This window comes from Thalassophryne amazonica, chromosome 19 (genome assembly GCF_902500255.1).
Source record: "Thalassophryne amazonica chromosome 19, fThaAma1.1, whole genome shotgun sequence".
In the NCBI taxonomy this organism is placed as follows: Eukaryota; Metazoa; Chordata; class Actinopteri; order Batrachoidiformes; family Batrachoididae; genus Thalassophryne; species Thalassophryne amazonica.
The window spans coordinates 67,925,516-67,943,452 of record NC_047121.1 but is presented as its reverse complement, the minus strand read 5'-3'; the positions used below and the strand labels follow the sequence as shown (position 1 = coordinate 67,943,452).

The 17,937-nt window shown below is 39.4% G+C and overlaps 1 protein-coding gene across 1 annotated transcript in view; it reads right to left on the bottom strand.

The window, feature by feature from the left end:
- LOC117500721 (hypoxia-inducible factor 1-alpha-like) overlaps positions 1 to 12,179 on the bottom strand; it is a 32,630-nt gene extending 20,451 nt beyond the window's left edge. The window contains 1 exon segment of the mRNA XM_034159487.1: positions 11,893 to 12,179. Within this exon segment, the coding sequence (XP_034015378.1) occupies positions 11,893 to 11,924 (32 nt within the window). The 5' untranslated portion in view covers positions 11,925 to 12,179.
- Positions 12,180 to 17,937: the final 5,758 nt, after the last annotated feature.

Sequence of the window (17,937 nt, the reverse complement as noted above, 5' to 3'; positions counted from 1 at the left end):
ATATAACTATTTCTCAGAACTCTTTCAATCGAAAATCGATTCTGAATCGAATCGTCACCCCAAGAATCGGAATCGAATTGAATCGTGAGTTGTTGTATGATTCACATCCCTAGTTAATAGGGTTCTAAGAAGGAATAGTTTGCACCATCTGTTATGCTTAGTTATCAAGTTACAGGGTAACATATGTCACATGTCACAGAATCTAATGGACGCTGACCTTGTTTGACCTTTACTTTGGAGCCCAAGCATTCAACACAGTCAAAACTATTCCATTTATTAATCCTTTTATTTCAACCACTAATTTGCAAAAATGGATTAAATTAATTTTTTTCCTCAAAATTCTACACACAATACACCATGACAATGTGAAAAAAGATTTTTTTTAAAGATTTTTTTGGAAATGTATAAAAAAATGTATTAAAAATTAAAAAACAAACAACAAAAAAAAAAAATCACTTGTACATAAGTATTCACTGCCTTTGCCATGATGCTCAAAATTGAGCTCAGGTCATCCTGTTTCTACTGATCATCCTTGAGGTGTTTCTAGAGCCTAATTGGAGTCCACCTGCGGTAAATTCAGTTGATTGGACATGATTTGGAAAGACACACACCTGTCTACATGTAAGGTCCCACAGTTGACAGTGTATGTCAGAGCACAAACCAAGCATGAAGTCAAAAGAATTGTCTGTAGACCTCTGAGACAGGATTGCCTTGAGGAAGAAATCTGAGGAAGGGAACACAAACATTTCTGCTGTTTAAAAGGTCCCAATGAGTACAGTAGCCTCCATCATCTGTAAATGGAAGATGTTTGGATCTACCAGGACTTTTCCTAGAGCTTGCCGCCCGTCTAAACTGAGTGATCGGGTGAGAAGGGCCTAAGTCAGGGAGGTGACCAAGAACCTCATGGTCACTCTGTCAGAGCTCCAGCATTTCTCTGTGGAGAGAGGAGAACTTTCCAGAAGGACAACCATCTCTGCAAAAATCCACCAATCAGGCCTGTATGGTAGTGTGGCCACACAGAAGCCACTCCTCAATTAAAGGAACATAGCAGCCCACCTGGAGTTTGACAAAAGGCACCTGAAAGACTCTCAGACCAGGAGAAACAAAATTCTCTGGTCTAATGAGACAAGACTGAACTCTTTGGAGGAAACTAGGCACCATCCCTACAGTGAAGCATGGTGGTGGCAGCCTCATGCTGCAGAGATGTTTTCAGCAGCAGGAACTGGTAGACTAGTCAGGATTGAGGGAACGATGAATGCAGCAATGTACAGAGACATCCTGAAGGAAATCCTGCTCCAGAGCGCCCTTGACCTCAGACTGGGGCAACAGTTCATCTTTCAGTAGGACAGTGACCCTAAGCACACAGCCACGATATCAAAGGAGTGGCTTCAGGACAACTCTGAATGTCCTTGAGTGGCCCAGCCAGAACCCAGAACTGAATCCAACTGGTGGTTGGCTCTCACTGCGGTATTGTATCACTTCCTGTTCCGGAGCACAGCGGTGTTTTTCTGTATCTGTTAGCTGTTTAATCTGCGCAGTTAGATTGATCTAGTTATCTAGATTACGATTTGTTTCCCAGTGTAATCTTTACGTGCCTTAACTAAAGCACTCCTTCTGCTGAATCACCTCTAAATTATTTACACATTATTCACTTTGCGTGTTTTTAGGAATCCGCTAGCTTAGCGTAGCTACTAGCTCTTAGCCGATTTAGCATGGCGGCTTCTCCTGTCTCTCCCGCACTTTTCTGCTCTGGGTGTGAAATGTTTAGTTATTCCTCGGCCTCCTTTAGCAGTAACGGTACTTGTAATAAGTGTAGCTTATTCGTAGCTTTGGAGGCCAGGCTGGGCGAATTGGATACTCTGCTCCGCACCGTGGAAAATTCTACAGCTAGCCAGGCCCCTGTAGTCGGTGCGGACCAAGGTAGCTTAGCCGCCGTTAGTTACCCCCTGGCAGATCCCGAGCAGCCGGGAAAGCAGGCTGACTGGGTGACTGTGAGGAGGAAGCGTAGCCCTAAACAGAAGCCCCGTGTACACCGCCAACCCGTTCACATCTCTAACCGTTTTTCCCCACTCGACGACAGACCCGCCGAGGATCAAACTCTGGTTATTGGCGACTCTGTTTTGCGAAATGTGAAGTTAGCGACACCAGCAACCATAGTCAATTGTCTTCCGGGGGCCAGAGCAGGCGACATTGAAGGAAATTTGAAACTGCTGGCTAAGGCTAAGCGTAAATTTGGTAAGATTGTAATTCACGTCGGCAGTAATGACACCCGGTTACGCCAATTGGAGGTCACTAAAATTAACATTAAATCGGTGTGTAACTTTGCAAAAACAATGTCGGACTCTGTAGTTTTCTCTGGGCCCCTCCCCAATCAGACCGGGAGTGACATGTTTAGCCGCATGTTCTCCTTGAATTGCTGGCTGTCTGAGTGGTGTCCAAAAAATGAGGTGGGCTTCATAGATAATTGGCAAAGCTTCTGGGGAAAACCTGGTCTTGTTAGGAGAGACGGCATCTATCCCACTTTGGATGGAGCAGCTCTCATTTCTAGAAATCTGGCCAATTTTCTTAAATCCTCCAAACCGTGACTATCCAGGGTTGGGACCAGGAAGCAGAGTTGTAGTCTTACACACCTCTCTGCAGCTTCTCTCCCCTGCCATCCCCTCATTACCCCATCCCCGTAGAGACGGTGCCTGCTCCCAGACTACCAATAACCAGCAAAAATCTATTTAAGCATAAAAATTCAAAAAGAAAAAAATAGTATAGCACCTTCAACTGCACCACAGACTAAAACAGTTAAATGTGGTCTATTAAACATTAGGTCTCTCTCTTCTAAGTCCCTGTTGGTAAATGATATAATAATTGATCAACATATTGATTTATTCTGCCTTACAGAAACCTGGTTACAGCAGGATGAATATGTTAGTTTAAATGAGTCAACACCCCCGAGTCACACTGTCAGAATGCTCGTAGCACGGGCCGAGGCGGAGGATTAGCAGCAATCTTCCATTCCAGCTTATTAATTAATCAAAAACCCAGACAGAGCTTTAATTCATTTGAAAGCTTGACTCTTAGTCTTGTCCATCCAAATTGGAAGTCCCAAAAACCAGTTTTATTTGTTATTATCTATCGTCCACCTGGTCGTTACTGTGAGTTTCTCTGTGAATTTTCAGACCTTTTGTCTGACTTAGTGCTTAGCTCAGATAAGATAATTATAGTGGGCGATTTTAACATCCACACAGATGCTGAGAATGACAGCCTCAACACTGCATTTAATCTATTATTAGACTCTATTGGCTTTGCTCAAAAAGTAAATGAGTCCACTCACCACTTTAATCATATCTTAGATCTTGTTCTGACTTATGGTATGGAAATAGAAGACAACAGTATTCCCTGAAAACTCCCTTCTGTCTGATCATTTCTTAATAACATTTACATTTACTCTGATGGACTACCCAGCAGTGGGGAATAAGTTTCATTACACTAGAAGTCTTTCAGAAAGCGCTGTAACTAGGTTTAAGGATATGATTCCTTCTTTATGTTCTCTAATGCCATATACCAACACAGTGCAGAGTAGCTACCTAAACTCTGTAAGTGAGATAGAGTATCTCGTCAATAGTTTTACATCCTCATTGAAGACAACTTTGGATGCTGTAGCTCCTCTAAAAAAGAGAGCTTTAAATCAGAAGTGCCTGACTCCGTGGTATAACTCACAAACTCGTAGCTTAAAGCAGATAACCCGTAAGTTGGAGAGGAAATGGCATCTCACTAATTTAGAAGATCTTCACTTAGCCTGGAAAAAGAGTCTGTTGCTCTATAAAAAAGCCCTCCGTAAAGCTAGGACATCTTTCTACTCATCACTAATTGAAGAAAATAAGAACAACCCCAGGTTTCTTTTTAGCACTGTAGCCAGGCTGACAAAGAGTCAGAGCTCTATTGAGCTGAGTATTCCATTAACTTTAACTAGTAATGACTTCATGACTTTCTTTGCTAACAAAATTTTAACTATTAGAGAAAAAAATTACTCATAACCATCCCAAAGACGTATCGTTATCTTTGGCTGCTTTCAGTGATGCCGGTATTTGGTTAGACTCTTTCTCTCCGATTGTTCTGTCTGAGTTATTTTCATTAGTTACTTCATCCAAACCATCAACATGTTTATTAGACCCCATTCCTACCAGGCTGCTCAAGGAAGCCCTACCATTATTTAATGCTTCGATCTTAAATATGATCAATCTATCTTTGTTAGTTGGCTATGTACCACAGGCTTTTAAGGTGGCAGTAATTAAACCATTACTTAGAAAGCCATCACTTGACCCAGCTATCTTAGCTAATTATAGGCCAATCTCCAACCTTCCTTTTCTCTCAAAAATTCTTGAAAGGGTAGTTGTAAAACAGCTAACTGATCATCTGCAGAGGAATGGTCTATTTGAAGAGTTTCAGTCAGGTTTTAGAATTCATCATAGTACAGAAACAGCATTAGTGAAGGTTACAAATGATCTTCTTATGGCCTCGGACAGTGGACTCATCTCTGTGCTTGTTCTGTTAGACCTCAGTGCTGCTTTTGATACTGTTGACCATAAAATTTTATTACAGAGATTAGAGCATGCCATAGGTATTAAAGGCACTGCGCTGCGGTGGGTTTGAATCATATTTGTCTAATAGATTACAATTTGTTCATGTAAATGGGGAATCTTCTTCACAGACTAAAGTTAATTATGGAGTTCCACAAGGTTCTGTGCTAGGACCAATTTTATTCACTTTATACATGCTTCCCTTAGGCAGTATTATTAGACGGTATTGCTTAAATTTTCATTGTTACGCAGATGATACCCAGCTTTATCTATCCATGAAGCCAGAGGACACACACCAATTAGCTAAACCGCAGGATTGTCTTACAGACATAAAGACATGGATGACCTCTAATTTCCTGCTTTTAAACTCAGATAAAACTGAAGTTCTTGTACTTGGCCCCACAAATCTTAGAAACATGGTGTCTAACCAGATCCTTATTCTGGATGGCATTACCCTGACCTCTAGTAATACTGTGAGAAATCTTGGAGTCATTTTCTGATCAGGATATGTCATTCAAAGCGCATATTAAACAAATATGTAGGACTGCTTTTCTGCATTTACGCAATATCTCTAAAATCAGAAAGGTCTTGTCTCAGAGTGATGCTGAAAAACTAATTCATGCATTTATTTCCTCTAGGCTGGACTATTGCAATTCATTATTATCAGGTTGTCCTAAAAGTTCCCTAAAAAGCCTTCAGTTAATTCAAAATGCTGCAGCTAGAGTACTGACGGGACTAGAAGGAGAGAGCATATCTCACCCATATTGGCCTCTCTTCATTGGCTTCCTGTTAATTCTAGAATAGAATTTAAAATTCTTCTTCTTACTTATAAGGTTTTGAATAATCAGGTCCCATCTTATCTTAGGGAAACTGGGCGACAGCCAGGTGGAAACCATTCGGATTATTCAGACAGCTTTCAGTGTCTTTTCAGTCGTGTGACTATCAGAGAAATTGTGGAAGAGGTGAGCATGTCACAACATGTCCTGTGAGACTTCAACACAGTGGCGCTTTTGTTCCGCCATCAGCTCCATGCCGAAGCCATCGGCCTGAATTTCGCTGCAACTCTTCATGGCAAAATCTTCTGTCAGTGGAACGTGCCAAAGAAGTGCTGATGTCCACCACTTCCGCAATTTCTTGGATAGTCACACAATGGTCCCACATCGCCACAGCGATTACTTTGGAATGATCTGGTCATTTCAGCATGTTGATGGCCGCCCGGAGTGTGGCTCGCTCTCCACCGTTATGCGGTCGTCTTTAAACTGGTTGTACCACTCCTTAATCTGTGTGATGCTCATAGCATCGTCGCCGAAAGCCATCTGAATAATCCGAATGGTTTCCACCTGGCTGTTGCCCAGTTTCTGGCAAAATTTGATGCAGTCGCGCTGCTCCAGTCGTTCCGCCATTTCCTTGGAATGAAAAAACGAAGAGAGACTCCACCCATCCTCACACAAAGGTTGCTTACAAGCAAATGATGCAATCGACAGGCATGAAAAAATTCACGCATGGGCACGAAGGTTCAAGGTTTGCTCATGTAAGCACTCGTGATTCAAATCCATCATGTTTTTGAAAAAAATAAAAAGGTCCAATACTTTTCTAACAGACCTCGTACATTGCAGCCTCTTGTGATAACGATATATAAATTATAATAGAGCTATTGCAAAAATAAGTTACATAGACTCTAAGGAAAGCCAAACTGCTAAACTATTGTTTATCCAAGTCTTTACAAGCTGGACAAAAACTATCTTCATATCCCAGCAACCTCTGTGCCATGTGAGAGGGTCTTCTCCAAAACTGGACAGGTACAAATGAAGAAGAGGAACAAACTGAAGCCTAACACCACTGAAGTGATCTTGTGTTTAAATAAAAACCTTTAAGTTCCTAAATCCCAATCATTTTGTACAACTATTTTCATAACAGTCCCTAGTTGCAAAATTTATATCTGTAATTACATATAGTATTTTGTGATGGCACAATCATTTTACAACACAAGTATATTATTAATGTCTTTAAACAAAAAAATAGTAAAAAATTTCAAGATGCACATAGAACCTTTATGATTTAACATACACAACAGTGCCTTACTGTGTTTCATGACAGCTTGCCCTTTATTGTTCCATGTAAGTGCTATGTTGAAGATTGGCTAGCAGATGTCACCAATTGTATCAAATACTTTGAAACAGTAAACCATTTCAACACAACTGATTCATATTAATTCAGTGGTTCAAAAAGCTTCCATTTCTCCATCATTCTCCTCTCTTGTTCGTCCCTCGAGGTCAAAGATGACCAGGGCTCCACTGAAGAAGAAGAAAAAAAAAAAAAAAAAGATTATGATGGATGAACATTAGCGGTGTGTCCGAAGGTGGCTGATGAGGCCGATCCGGGCTCCATCATTAGTAGTTGTGTTACCTCTCGTAGCCAGAAATGTTGCCCAACACACTCTATAGAGGTTGCTGCTGCTCGTCAGGCGTCTTAAATCCAAACCAAGTCCAATTAATAGATGTTGCTCCTGTCTTTTTCCACCAGCTCCTCTGTTTCCCTTTCAGCCAAGTTGCAGCTCCTGGCTCTATTTTTTTTTTCTTTTGTTTTAGCTCCTGGAGTAGATTATGTCTTCAACATTCTTCTTCTCCTTCTACAGCATTTAACGGCAGCCAGCATCCTTATTGTTGTATACTGCCACCTTTAGTCCGTTAACATGCATTACCATGATAGAAAGTTTAATTCTATTGCACTATCATAGGCCAATTTTGCATTGTTTATACCGCATATCGTTTCTATGACCCATCACTACTTAAGTGTTGTGCAAAACAATGCACAAACGCTTTCACATCAATATTTCACTTCTACAAGCATATTAAATATTTATCAAATATTCCTCCACATAAATATTTCACACCCATGTAACAGAAGAGACCATAAAATGCAGATTTAGCAGGCTAACAAATCATGTTTGCATGGCAACAGTTTGAAGTAAATTCATCCCAAACACAGAGTTTGATTTGTGTGAAATAACTTGAATAACGTCAACTCCAATGGATTCTGTCAAATACATGATATCACAAAATCAAAAACTTACCGGGGGTGTTAGCTTTTCCATATAAATGATGACTAAAAAATAGGGGTGCCGGAAAAAAACGATTCACATCCGAATCGCGATTCTTAATCGATCCAAAATGTCCAAGAATCAATGCATTTTTTTAAACATGTTCTTACTTACTTGCTGCGTGTACTGATTGTCAGGCAACGGCCTCCGTACTGGAGCGTCCCCGCAAGGGGAGGGTCCAGCGTGCTTCAAACATTCGTGAGCTGCAACTTAGCATGGCGGACGAAGAGCTAATTCAGACAGCACCGTCTTTGCTGAAGGCAAATGTTTGGGCGCATTTTGGATTTTATTATTTGCTGCGTAAGAAGGAGCTTGACATGACTTATGCAGTGTGCAAAATGAAAGTGAAGTACTTCGGAAACACTTCAAATCCGCAAGCCCACATGCGACGCCACCACCCGGAGCTAGAAGAAGTGGCGCAGCGATCTCTGCCGACTACTGACCAGCGCTTCGCTAAACTGCTAGCCAACTCTGAACGAGCAAAGCAGATATGTAAATTTACATCTTTAGAATCACTTGATTAACCTTGTAAGCTCCATTTTCTTAAACATAAACATTTTTAAGTAATATAACTATTTCTCAGAGCTCTTTCAATCGAAAATTGATTCTGAATCGAATCGTCACCCCCAAAAATCGGAATCGAATTGAATCGTGAGTTGTTGTAAGATTCACATCCCTACTAAAAAAGGTCGGGTCAGTGTTTTGGTCCTTTTGGTTGAACCAGCACCATTTAAATTTTCCCTGAACAGCACATGAAATCAAGCTAAATTCCCCATGTTTATGGCTTAATATCTCAGGGAATATTAAACAAAAAATAAAAACAAAATACACTAAAGATTTCATAATTCTGTATATATTTTTGAATAGTCAGCTCGTCTGACATTTCATTTATCAGTGACATGCACTTAAGCATATAAATGCATTGATACCATGATACATATAATCGGAAGTCCTATGATACCCATCGTATTGCATCAAGTTTTGAAAAACAATACAGAGTGTCAAAAACTAAAAATGTTGAAAGTAGTTTATTGTGGACCCATGCAAAACTCTGTGGATATTAAATCTCTCCATTTCTAACACAAGACAATATACCAATTCATGAACCTTTCTATTTTGACTTTATTCAAATTAGAAAAAGGTTTACACAAAGTGCACCCTCTGCATACGTTACTAATTCTTCAACTAAAGCAACAACAGACTGGACACAGTGGTCAAAAGGTTTCTGTTGCGGAAGCCTGAGGAAAGAACCACATTGTTCTCATTTCGCCCCCCAGCTGATTGCTTTGGAATGCTCACTTCCCCACTTTTATGACCCACCTAACCGTCTTTTGATCCTTTTACAACCTCTTCTGTTCTCTGATTTCAGAACTTGCCCCATTTATGAGATGGGATTTTTAGCGAATGTTACTATCAGATGCAGATTCTCCCCTTTACATGTCTGTATATCAGTAGAAAAAAATAACTACTCAAAAAACTAAAGCATATAAATTTCATTTTTTATGACACTGTTTTCATAGTGTGCAGGCCTGACAGCTGTTTATGGAGTGACTGATTACATACTGATTATGGGGAGGTGATGGTCTAGCGGTTAAGCGTTGGGCTTGAGACCAGAGGATCCTCGGTTCAAACCCCAGCCTGACTGGAAAAATCACTAAGAGCCCTTGGGCAAGGACCTTAATCCCCAGGTTGCTCCCGGTGTGTAGTGAGCAAGGTTGGGTAGGATTACTTTGAAATGTAATCCAAAAGTATGTACATACATACATGTAATCCACATGTATTCTTTCAAAGTAATCCTACCCAACCTTGGTAGTGATCACCTTGCACGGCAGCACCCTGACATCGGTGTGAGTGTGTTTGTGTGAATGGGTAAATGTAAGGCATAATTGTTAAGCGCTTTGAGCGTCTGATGCACATGGAAAAGGGCTATATAAATGCAGTCACATTTACCATTTATATAAACTAATTTTGTGTATATATATATATATACACTAGTGTTCAGAATAATAGTAGTGCTATGTGACTAAAAAGATTAATCCAGGTTTTGAGTATATTTCTTATTGTTACATGGGAAACAAGGTACCAGTAGATTCAGTAGATTTTCACAAATCCAACAAGACCAAGCATTCATGATATGCACACTCTTAAGGCTATGAAATTGGGCTATTAGTAAAAAAAAGTAGAAAAGGGGGGTGTTCACAATAATAGTAGCATCTGCTGTTGACGCTACAAACTCAAAACTATTATGTTCAAACTGCTTTTTTAGCAATCCTGTGAATCACTAAACTAGTATTTAGTTGTATAACCACAGTTTTTCATGATTTCTTCACATCTGCGAGGCATTAATTTTGTTGGTTTGGAACCATGATTTTGCTGGTTTACTAGTGTGCTTGGGGTCATTGTCTTGTTGAAACACCCATTTCAAGGGCATGTCCTCTTCAGCATAAGGCAACATGACCTCTTCAAGTATTTTGACATGTCCAGCTCTCCACAATTTCACTGATACTTACTGGACTGGTAAGCATTGAAAGCCGAGATAGACATGTCCAAACTTGTCCTCTGACACGCCGAAACGGAGGTGTTCCTTTGTCTCGCTTCCAAAGCGAATCGGTCGTGACGCACGAAGCCTCCGCGCGGCTTTCCATGACAAAATCTCTTGTTAAAAGTGAAATCTGCCGGAAAATGGCTGATGTCCAGCTCTTGTGATAACCAGAGAAAGAGCTCACGACGGTCTCGTATCCACAGAGCCATCCGTTTAGAAATGGTCCGGTGGCTTGTGCCGCGTCGTGCTGAGCGTCCTTAAAGGGGTCCTTAAAGCTGTACTAACACACCTTATTCTCTGTGAAGCCCGTAAAATTTTCACCGAAAGCCAGATAAATTTTTCGAATGGTTTCCAGGTGCCAGTCTCTAACAGCTTCTGAAAAAATTCTGATGGAAAAAAAAACCCCCAAATCATTCCGCCATTTCCAGACAATGAAAATCCGACGACGGAGCGGGACCACTCCTTCCACAAGGCGTGCTCACAGGCGAATGACGTCACCGACAGGCGTGGAAAAACTCACGCATGCGCACAAGGGTTCAAGCTTGTCTAACGTGAAAACATATGAATCAAATCCATATAGTTAAAAAAAAATAAAAAGGTACGATACTTTATGGACAGACCTCGTATAATTTAAGATGTTTGTATAGTATATAACCACTGTGAAATTTCACTGGAACCCACCAACCAGTTTAGGAGGCCTCCCACTTACAATACTCATGGGTACAGTGATTCCTATATCTTCCCACTCCCCCACATATTTTTTCATGTTCAGTATAAACTAAGTTCCTTTTTTAAAATCTTGCCTTTGGTATATAGGTTAAACAGCTTTTGAGTTATAAATATGGAACACCAAGAACACCTTTCCAATTCAATCTTCCCTGCCCTTGATGAGAATTTCTCTATCACAAATACATGATGTATTACCAGTAAAGATATTAAGTGTACCATACAAACATCAGTGGAAAGTCAGAGACAAACCAGAGAGACAGGCAGACTAGAGACTGCACTCTCAATGCTATGTTTAAATCACAAACCGGAGTTTATGGATGACGATCCTTTTCCTGTACCTTGTAATGTGAGTTATAACAAATTCCAGGACAATTTTCTTTAAATGGACCTCCGGACGATGAATGTGCGACTGAAAAGATTCAGGTCAACACCACCAATGAACAATGAATAAATCAAGAAAAACCGCACACCACGCTCCAGCAACAACAGCACACAACATTTCAATGGTCAGTGCGGAAACGTGCAAATCAAAATCACATTATCACTGTGAATGTGATAATGTGAATAAATGTGTCACAACGTGCTAATGATTGCTAACGTTCATTTTAATTTGTTTCCAGTTAGCCTAAGCAGCATTCACAAACACAAACATAAAATTAACGTCAAAGCAGATTTTACAAACGTCACGTTAACGAGTCAAATATATTCAATGTATGTCAGCAGCTAACGAAACAGACTGTCGTACTTTTTAAGCAAGTAGAGTGTAGCTAACGTTAGCCCAGTTAGCCGCTAACTTTGCTAATACTGGAAAATACGTCACACTAGCAGATAACCTTGGGGAAAAAAAAGCTTTCAAACGCGATTTCACGCGCAATGGAGATAAGTCCAGTTAAAAATTAGAGATGTTTAGCCGACTATTGAGACAGAAGTTGTTCCGTAGTTGAACTTACCTTTTCTTTTCGGGTATAATTCCTGTGTCCATGTCAGGACCAAAGGACCTGAGTTTGAGTCTCTCAGTAGGTATCGAGCTGTAACCAGGCCCGTCGAGAAGAAAATACAAAACACAATCCCAGGTTTCTGCAGCGATATAAATCCGTAAATCCTACTGCGTATATTACATCAAACACATTAAATCTTCGTCCGCGAATAATTCGTCGTCTGTGATCCTACTGGCCACAGGGAGCAGCTTCGCTGAAAGATTTCCTTTCTTTTTTCTCTTTTTTTTTTGGTTGCATCATGAAGAACCGCCCACTGCCTCAGCGGGAGCGCGCAGCCAGTCACATGCTTTTGTATCGAGAACGCGCCCAGTATTTCCGTCTTGTATTTGCAGTCGATTGAAATTATTTAGTAAAATAATGCACAAAATACATACGTAATTGCCAATTACAATATACAGATAGCACAAGAAAGCGAAAAGTGCTTGTTTCATTGTGGTCCGGCAGTATTTAATTGAAAATCAGTAACAATAAATAACAATTATGAGTTGAAGGAATATATATATATATATATATATGGATTATGGATTGAATAATGTAGAAGTGTTTTTCATTTCAGTGACTTAAATATGAAATGAAAAACACTTCTACATTATTCAATCCATTCATCCACTTTCGATACCATCAAAAAAACTGATGCATTAGATAAACTCAATTCAATTATGAGCAGGATTTCCATCTAATAAGTACGTACATCTAATAAGTACTGGTATATGTAGCACCAACTCAAATAAAGTGCATCCATGCAAGATAATTTAATTTAGTTTGGACCAAGGTTGGGTAGGATTACTTTGAAATGTAATCCAAAAGTAATCAGATTACAAGTAATCCAAATGTATGTACATACATACATGTAATCCACATGTATTCTTTCAAAGTAATCCTACCTAACCTTGGCTGGGAGTGGGACTACATATATTTATTAGATGGAAATCCTTCCCATAATTGAGTTGAGTTCATCCAATCATTTGTTTGAGTGATCACTCAAAAAACTGACTCATTGGATTGGATTTCACCTAATAATTATATGTAGTCCCAAATAAATTAAATGACATTATCTTGCATCAATGTGTTATTTGAGTTAAAGCTACATATGAAGAGTTCAGAATCAAACCCAGTAAGTATTTTTTTTAATGGAGAAAAATGCAGTTGAAAATGGAGATTTAAAGGAAACCATATTCAGAAATGCACAGACTTTCATCAATAAAATGAAAGGTTTGTTCAAATTCTTTCATATTTTGCACACTGATGGTCTCCTTGACAGACAAGTACATGGGTTTTGCATATGAACTCTTCATATATTTATTAGATGGAAATCCTACACATAATTGAATTGAGTTCATCCAAAGAACCATTTTTTTTAGTGTAATAAATATATGTTGTCCCAACTAAATTAAATTATCTTGCATGGATGTGCTTTATTTGAGTTGGGGCTGCATATATTTATTAGATGGAAATCTTGCAATAACTGAATTGAGTTCATCCAAAGAACCATTTATTTAGTGTAATAAATATATGTTGTCCCAACTAAATTAAATTATCTTGCATGGATGTGCTTTATTTGAGTTGGGGCTGCATATATTTATTAGATGGAAATCTTGCAATAACTGAATTGAGTTCATCCAAAGAACCATTTTTTTAGTGTAATAAATATATGATGTCCCAACTAAATTAAATGATCTTGCATGGATGTGCTTTATTTGAGTTGAGGCTGCATATATTTATTAGATGGAAATCTTGCAATAACTGAGTTCATCCAATGAGTCAGTTTTTTGAGTGGTCACGGGGGGCTGGACCCTATCCCAGCATTCTTAGGGCGTGAGACGGGGTACACCCTGGACAGGGCATCAGTCTGTCGCAGGGCCACATTATACAAATAATGAATGTTTTATGAGTGCAATGGTCAGAATATTTCATTTGGTGAAAGATGGAATTTCCCATTCAACGAAGCTTTGTCGAATGGAAAATTCGTAACATGATAACTAAGCATGTCACATGGTGTAAACTATTCCTTTTTAAAGCCCTATTAACTCAACCAATAATTTGCATCACTTTTTACCAAAATTGGAGCAACTTGAACTTTTCCCAATAATATATCACCTCTGAAAATGGAGGGACTGTGTTTAAAAATGGCTGTAATTCCAAAATGGTTAAGGTGATACTTTTGTTACACACACTGAATTAAATCACAATGTCTACACTACAAGCACATGCTAAATGTTTCATTTTATCTCTATTGTGGTGGTGTACAGAGGTGAAATTACAAAAATGCTATCACCATCCAAAACCTTATGGACCTGAATATATGTGGATACAACAAAAGATGAGGTAATGAACGCATGTTTTATGTAAACGCACTTCAAATTTATTAAATGAGAGAAAAATGTCCTCCAGAGAATTACTTAGTCGATATCAGTGTGGTTCTGATTTTCTGATCATCTATTGCTCTCTTTTGTGGTATTTATCAAACAGGTTAGACATTAGAATCAAACTTCAGTCAGTCAGAGAGTGCTGGCAGCCTACAGTGCATCACAGTAATGAAAGTCGAGACAAAGCTCCTAAATCTTTTCTCTCATTCGGATGGTACTCAAGGAAAGCTGCCAAACAGAGGAATGGTAATGTGTAAGCAAAAAGTCAAGTCATTTAATCCAGTGTTCCATCCTTAGTATGGTGCACAAACTGTCTTTGTTAAGAAGAGCTCAAAGCTGAAAGCCTGAAACGTGAACTGATGTTAAGACTTTGAGGTCATACAAATAGGGATCCGACATTTAGCTGATGGTTAAAGAATCACAAACAAGATAGATAAACATATCTATATAGATATAGATGTATACATACATCTATATCTATAGATATATAGATGTATACATACATCTATATCTATAGATATAGACACAGACACACACACACACACACGTCTGGTTGGTTGGCCAGCAGCTGCTTGTCTGTCTGGAATTTTAAGTCCCACAGGACCTTAACCCTGTCAATATCAACCACCTCTGGTGGTGTCTCCCATTGGAACTGGGGGACTTTTAATCTGTAGGTGGGACAGATGTTACACTATTCCCGACACTTGGTGGTGCCTCTCAGTGTACGCTGTCCCACTGTGTCCCAGCTTACATCTTGCATCCTACTAATACGTGCTGGACTATATCTGGGGCAAATATGCACAGCCTGCAACTTGGGTCCTGTCAAGTGTGGCAGACTCCTGCTTCACTGGAATAAAATGTTCCCATAGGCACTTAGCAGTGTGTCAAACCTTGACAGCACAGTCTTATACAGGATTGGAAGCTGAAGACAAAGAGATGCAACATGTAGTCCTAAGACTTCCTCCTTCCAACTGCCAGCAAGAGCCCATTTCCATTCTGCGACATCAGGACCATCTATATCTGAACATGATCAGCAAGTGGAACAGTGTATTTACCAAAGATTTCTGATCATTTTTTCTTGTTTTATTAACTGCTTGCAATTTCTAGCTCTAACACCATTATTTTCATGTTTTGCAAAGTGTCCGTCATGTCTTCCTGCTGCTTTCAGCAGTGACAGTAGTGACATTGTGTGGTTTCCTGTTTTTTTTTTTCTTTTTCCTTCTACTGGTGTATAGTGACAAAACAACAACTACACACATGACCAGATAACTGGCTAATGCTTCCTGCAAGGTTAAGGGACTGGACTAGTTATGTTAAAGGAAGCTATCTCCTAAACCTTAAAAATTAAAAGAAGTTAAAAGCATATTTACTCATCTTCCACTGGTGCTGTTGGATTCAGTTTATTCAAGTATGTAATTAAATTCAACTTACTGATATTTGGGAGTCTACACAGAGAGATAACCCATCATATTGAACAATGTGACCATCAGGTTTTCTAAATGTATGTATTTCAGCTTTTAGAGCCAAGTGATTTTGCTCACACTGTGTCTCTTATAATGGCAGTGCATACACATTTTCTCCAATCAAACATGGTGTACCCCAAGTTTTGTTGTGGGCCCACTGATGCTTTCACTTTCAATGAAACCTTTTGCTCAAACTGTGGGCTCTAAAAATGGAGGGAATGTGCATTAAACTGCTATTTGGAGCGATGCTTGAACAAAATTTCATTGTGTTTTATATGCAATGACAATAAATTACCTATCCATCTAAAAAATGTCTTTAATTCCTTTATGGTTAATGTGATTTTGGTGCACAGAGGCAAAACTACAAAATAAATAAAATTGTTTTACTGTCCAAATAGTTACAGGCCTAATAGCTGAATGTGGAATGAACTTGTGCAGCTGCACTGTTGCATAATCAACAAATTGCTTTATGTCACTTTATGCCACATTTTGTCTGTAAATAAAAAATGTGCATTAGATTTTTGTTTGTTTTTTTATGATGAGACACGTGGTTCAACTCTCAAAAGAATGTTTCAAGTACCAGCAAGTTGATTTTAATTGTGTACCAGAATGAACCTGTTGAGACCCAAGAAATGCAGGTGCAAGTGTTTTAAACGTTTCCTTTACAGTTTTGAAAAGGGTCATCAATAATAAAGTGTTTATAATACTTAAAAATTTGAACATCGAGTTACAGGTGGAGTACTGTAAGGCTTCACATTTCTCTCCCTAGTTTTAATCTTCAAATAGGTTCAGCATGGACAATACTGAATAACTTTCTCAGTTTTGCATAATGCCCCATGTAGCAAGAAGACTTCAAAGTTATCTTGTTGAGAAAGTCATTACTTGAGAAACATTCCTCCAGAGCCACCTTGACACATTCGATTATATCTGTGGTGATATATTGTACCGTCGTTCTTCTCCCAACAACTGAAGTTCTTTATGATGAAATCTCAAAACTTCCTGATATTTCACAGTCTGAATGAATCACTGCACCATTTCCAATCCAGATGAAATCTTGCATCATCCACAACTGTCCCAGTCACAGAGAAGGCTCGAGTCAGCACCAGATGCCTAGTGCATGTGTTACAGGCTGTGACTGGTTTAAAAGAGTAAAATCACACTATAAGATGCTGTCATCACCATAGAGCGATATATTTTATTTGACATTTCATATCAAGTCCTGCAGGTTATACAAAAGGATGCTCTGAAGCTTTGTTTGTTTTTTGAGAGGAGTGGCTCAACTCTCTTTCAGTCAATCTTTGTGTTATTTATTTTTAAACATTGTTTTTTTTAAGGTTTTAAATCACTGTTAAATCTCTGTCATGCATAGTAATCCTCCTGGACAGCTTGGCTTTTCTCAGAATTTCTGTCAGAGTGGTTAGGTTGGGGTGATTCTTTCCTGTCTGTGGTGAGTGCTGGAGCAGAAATGGACAAACACAAACAAAGTGCTTTTCCATTTTAACCAACTGGAAGCAAATTCATCCATCTGCATGAGAGCAAATATTCAGTAAAACTCGACATGTTCTTTGGTATGAATTCAGCTAAAATTAAGGGCTGGTGTGAGTTTTTTCTTTGATCAGCTGGGACCCTTGCTGCTGCTGGAATACACTCTCCTGAAGCATAGCAAGGTCCCTCAGGGAGACAAGATACAAGTCCTGTGTAGGTCCTGAGGCATATTTGTGCCTTGCTTATCCCCAGATACCACAGCATGAAGAAGATGAGAATGTACGACTCTCCCCAGGTGGGACACCAGTCCACTGCACGTTACTTTCTGTGATTTACAGCTGGGTGGATTACGACAATGCAGCGGCATCTATTCTAAGGACAGATACAGGTAACATGACCAGGAACTGAACTTAGGTCTCCATATCGATAGCCCAAATCATGTCACACCGAGCTACCTACTCTGCTGTTTTTAGAAATGTAGATGAAGAAGCAAGTCCCATATTAGCCCCGAGGTCCATATCTGTGGAGTCCATAATGTGAAAAAACAGGTAAAAGTCTGCAACTCCTCATGGACAGGATGCCAGTTTGACTCTGGTTACTTCTCCAGCTAAGGCCAGTACATGGGTGGACTTGGACAATGCAGATTAAGTGTCTTGTCCAAGGACATACACAGGTAGAGTGAC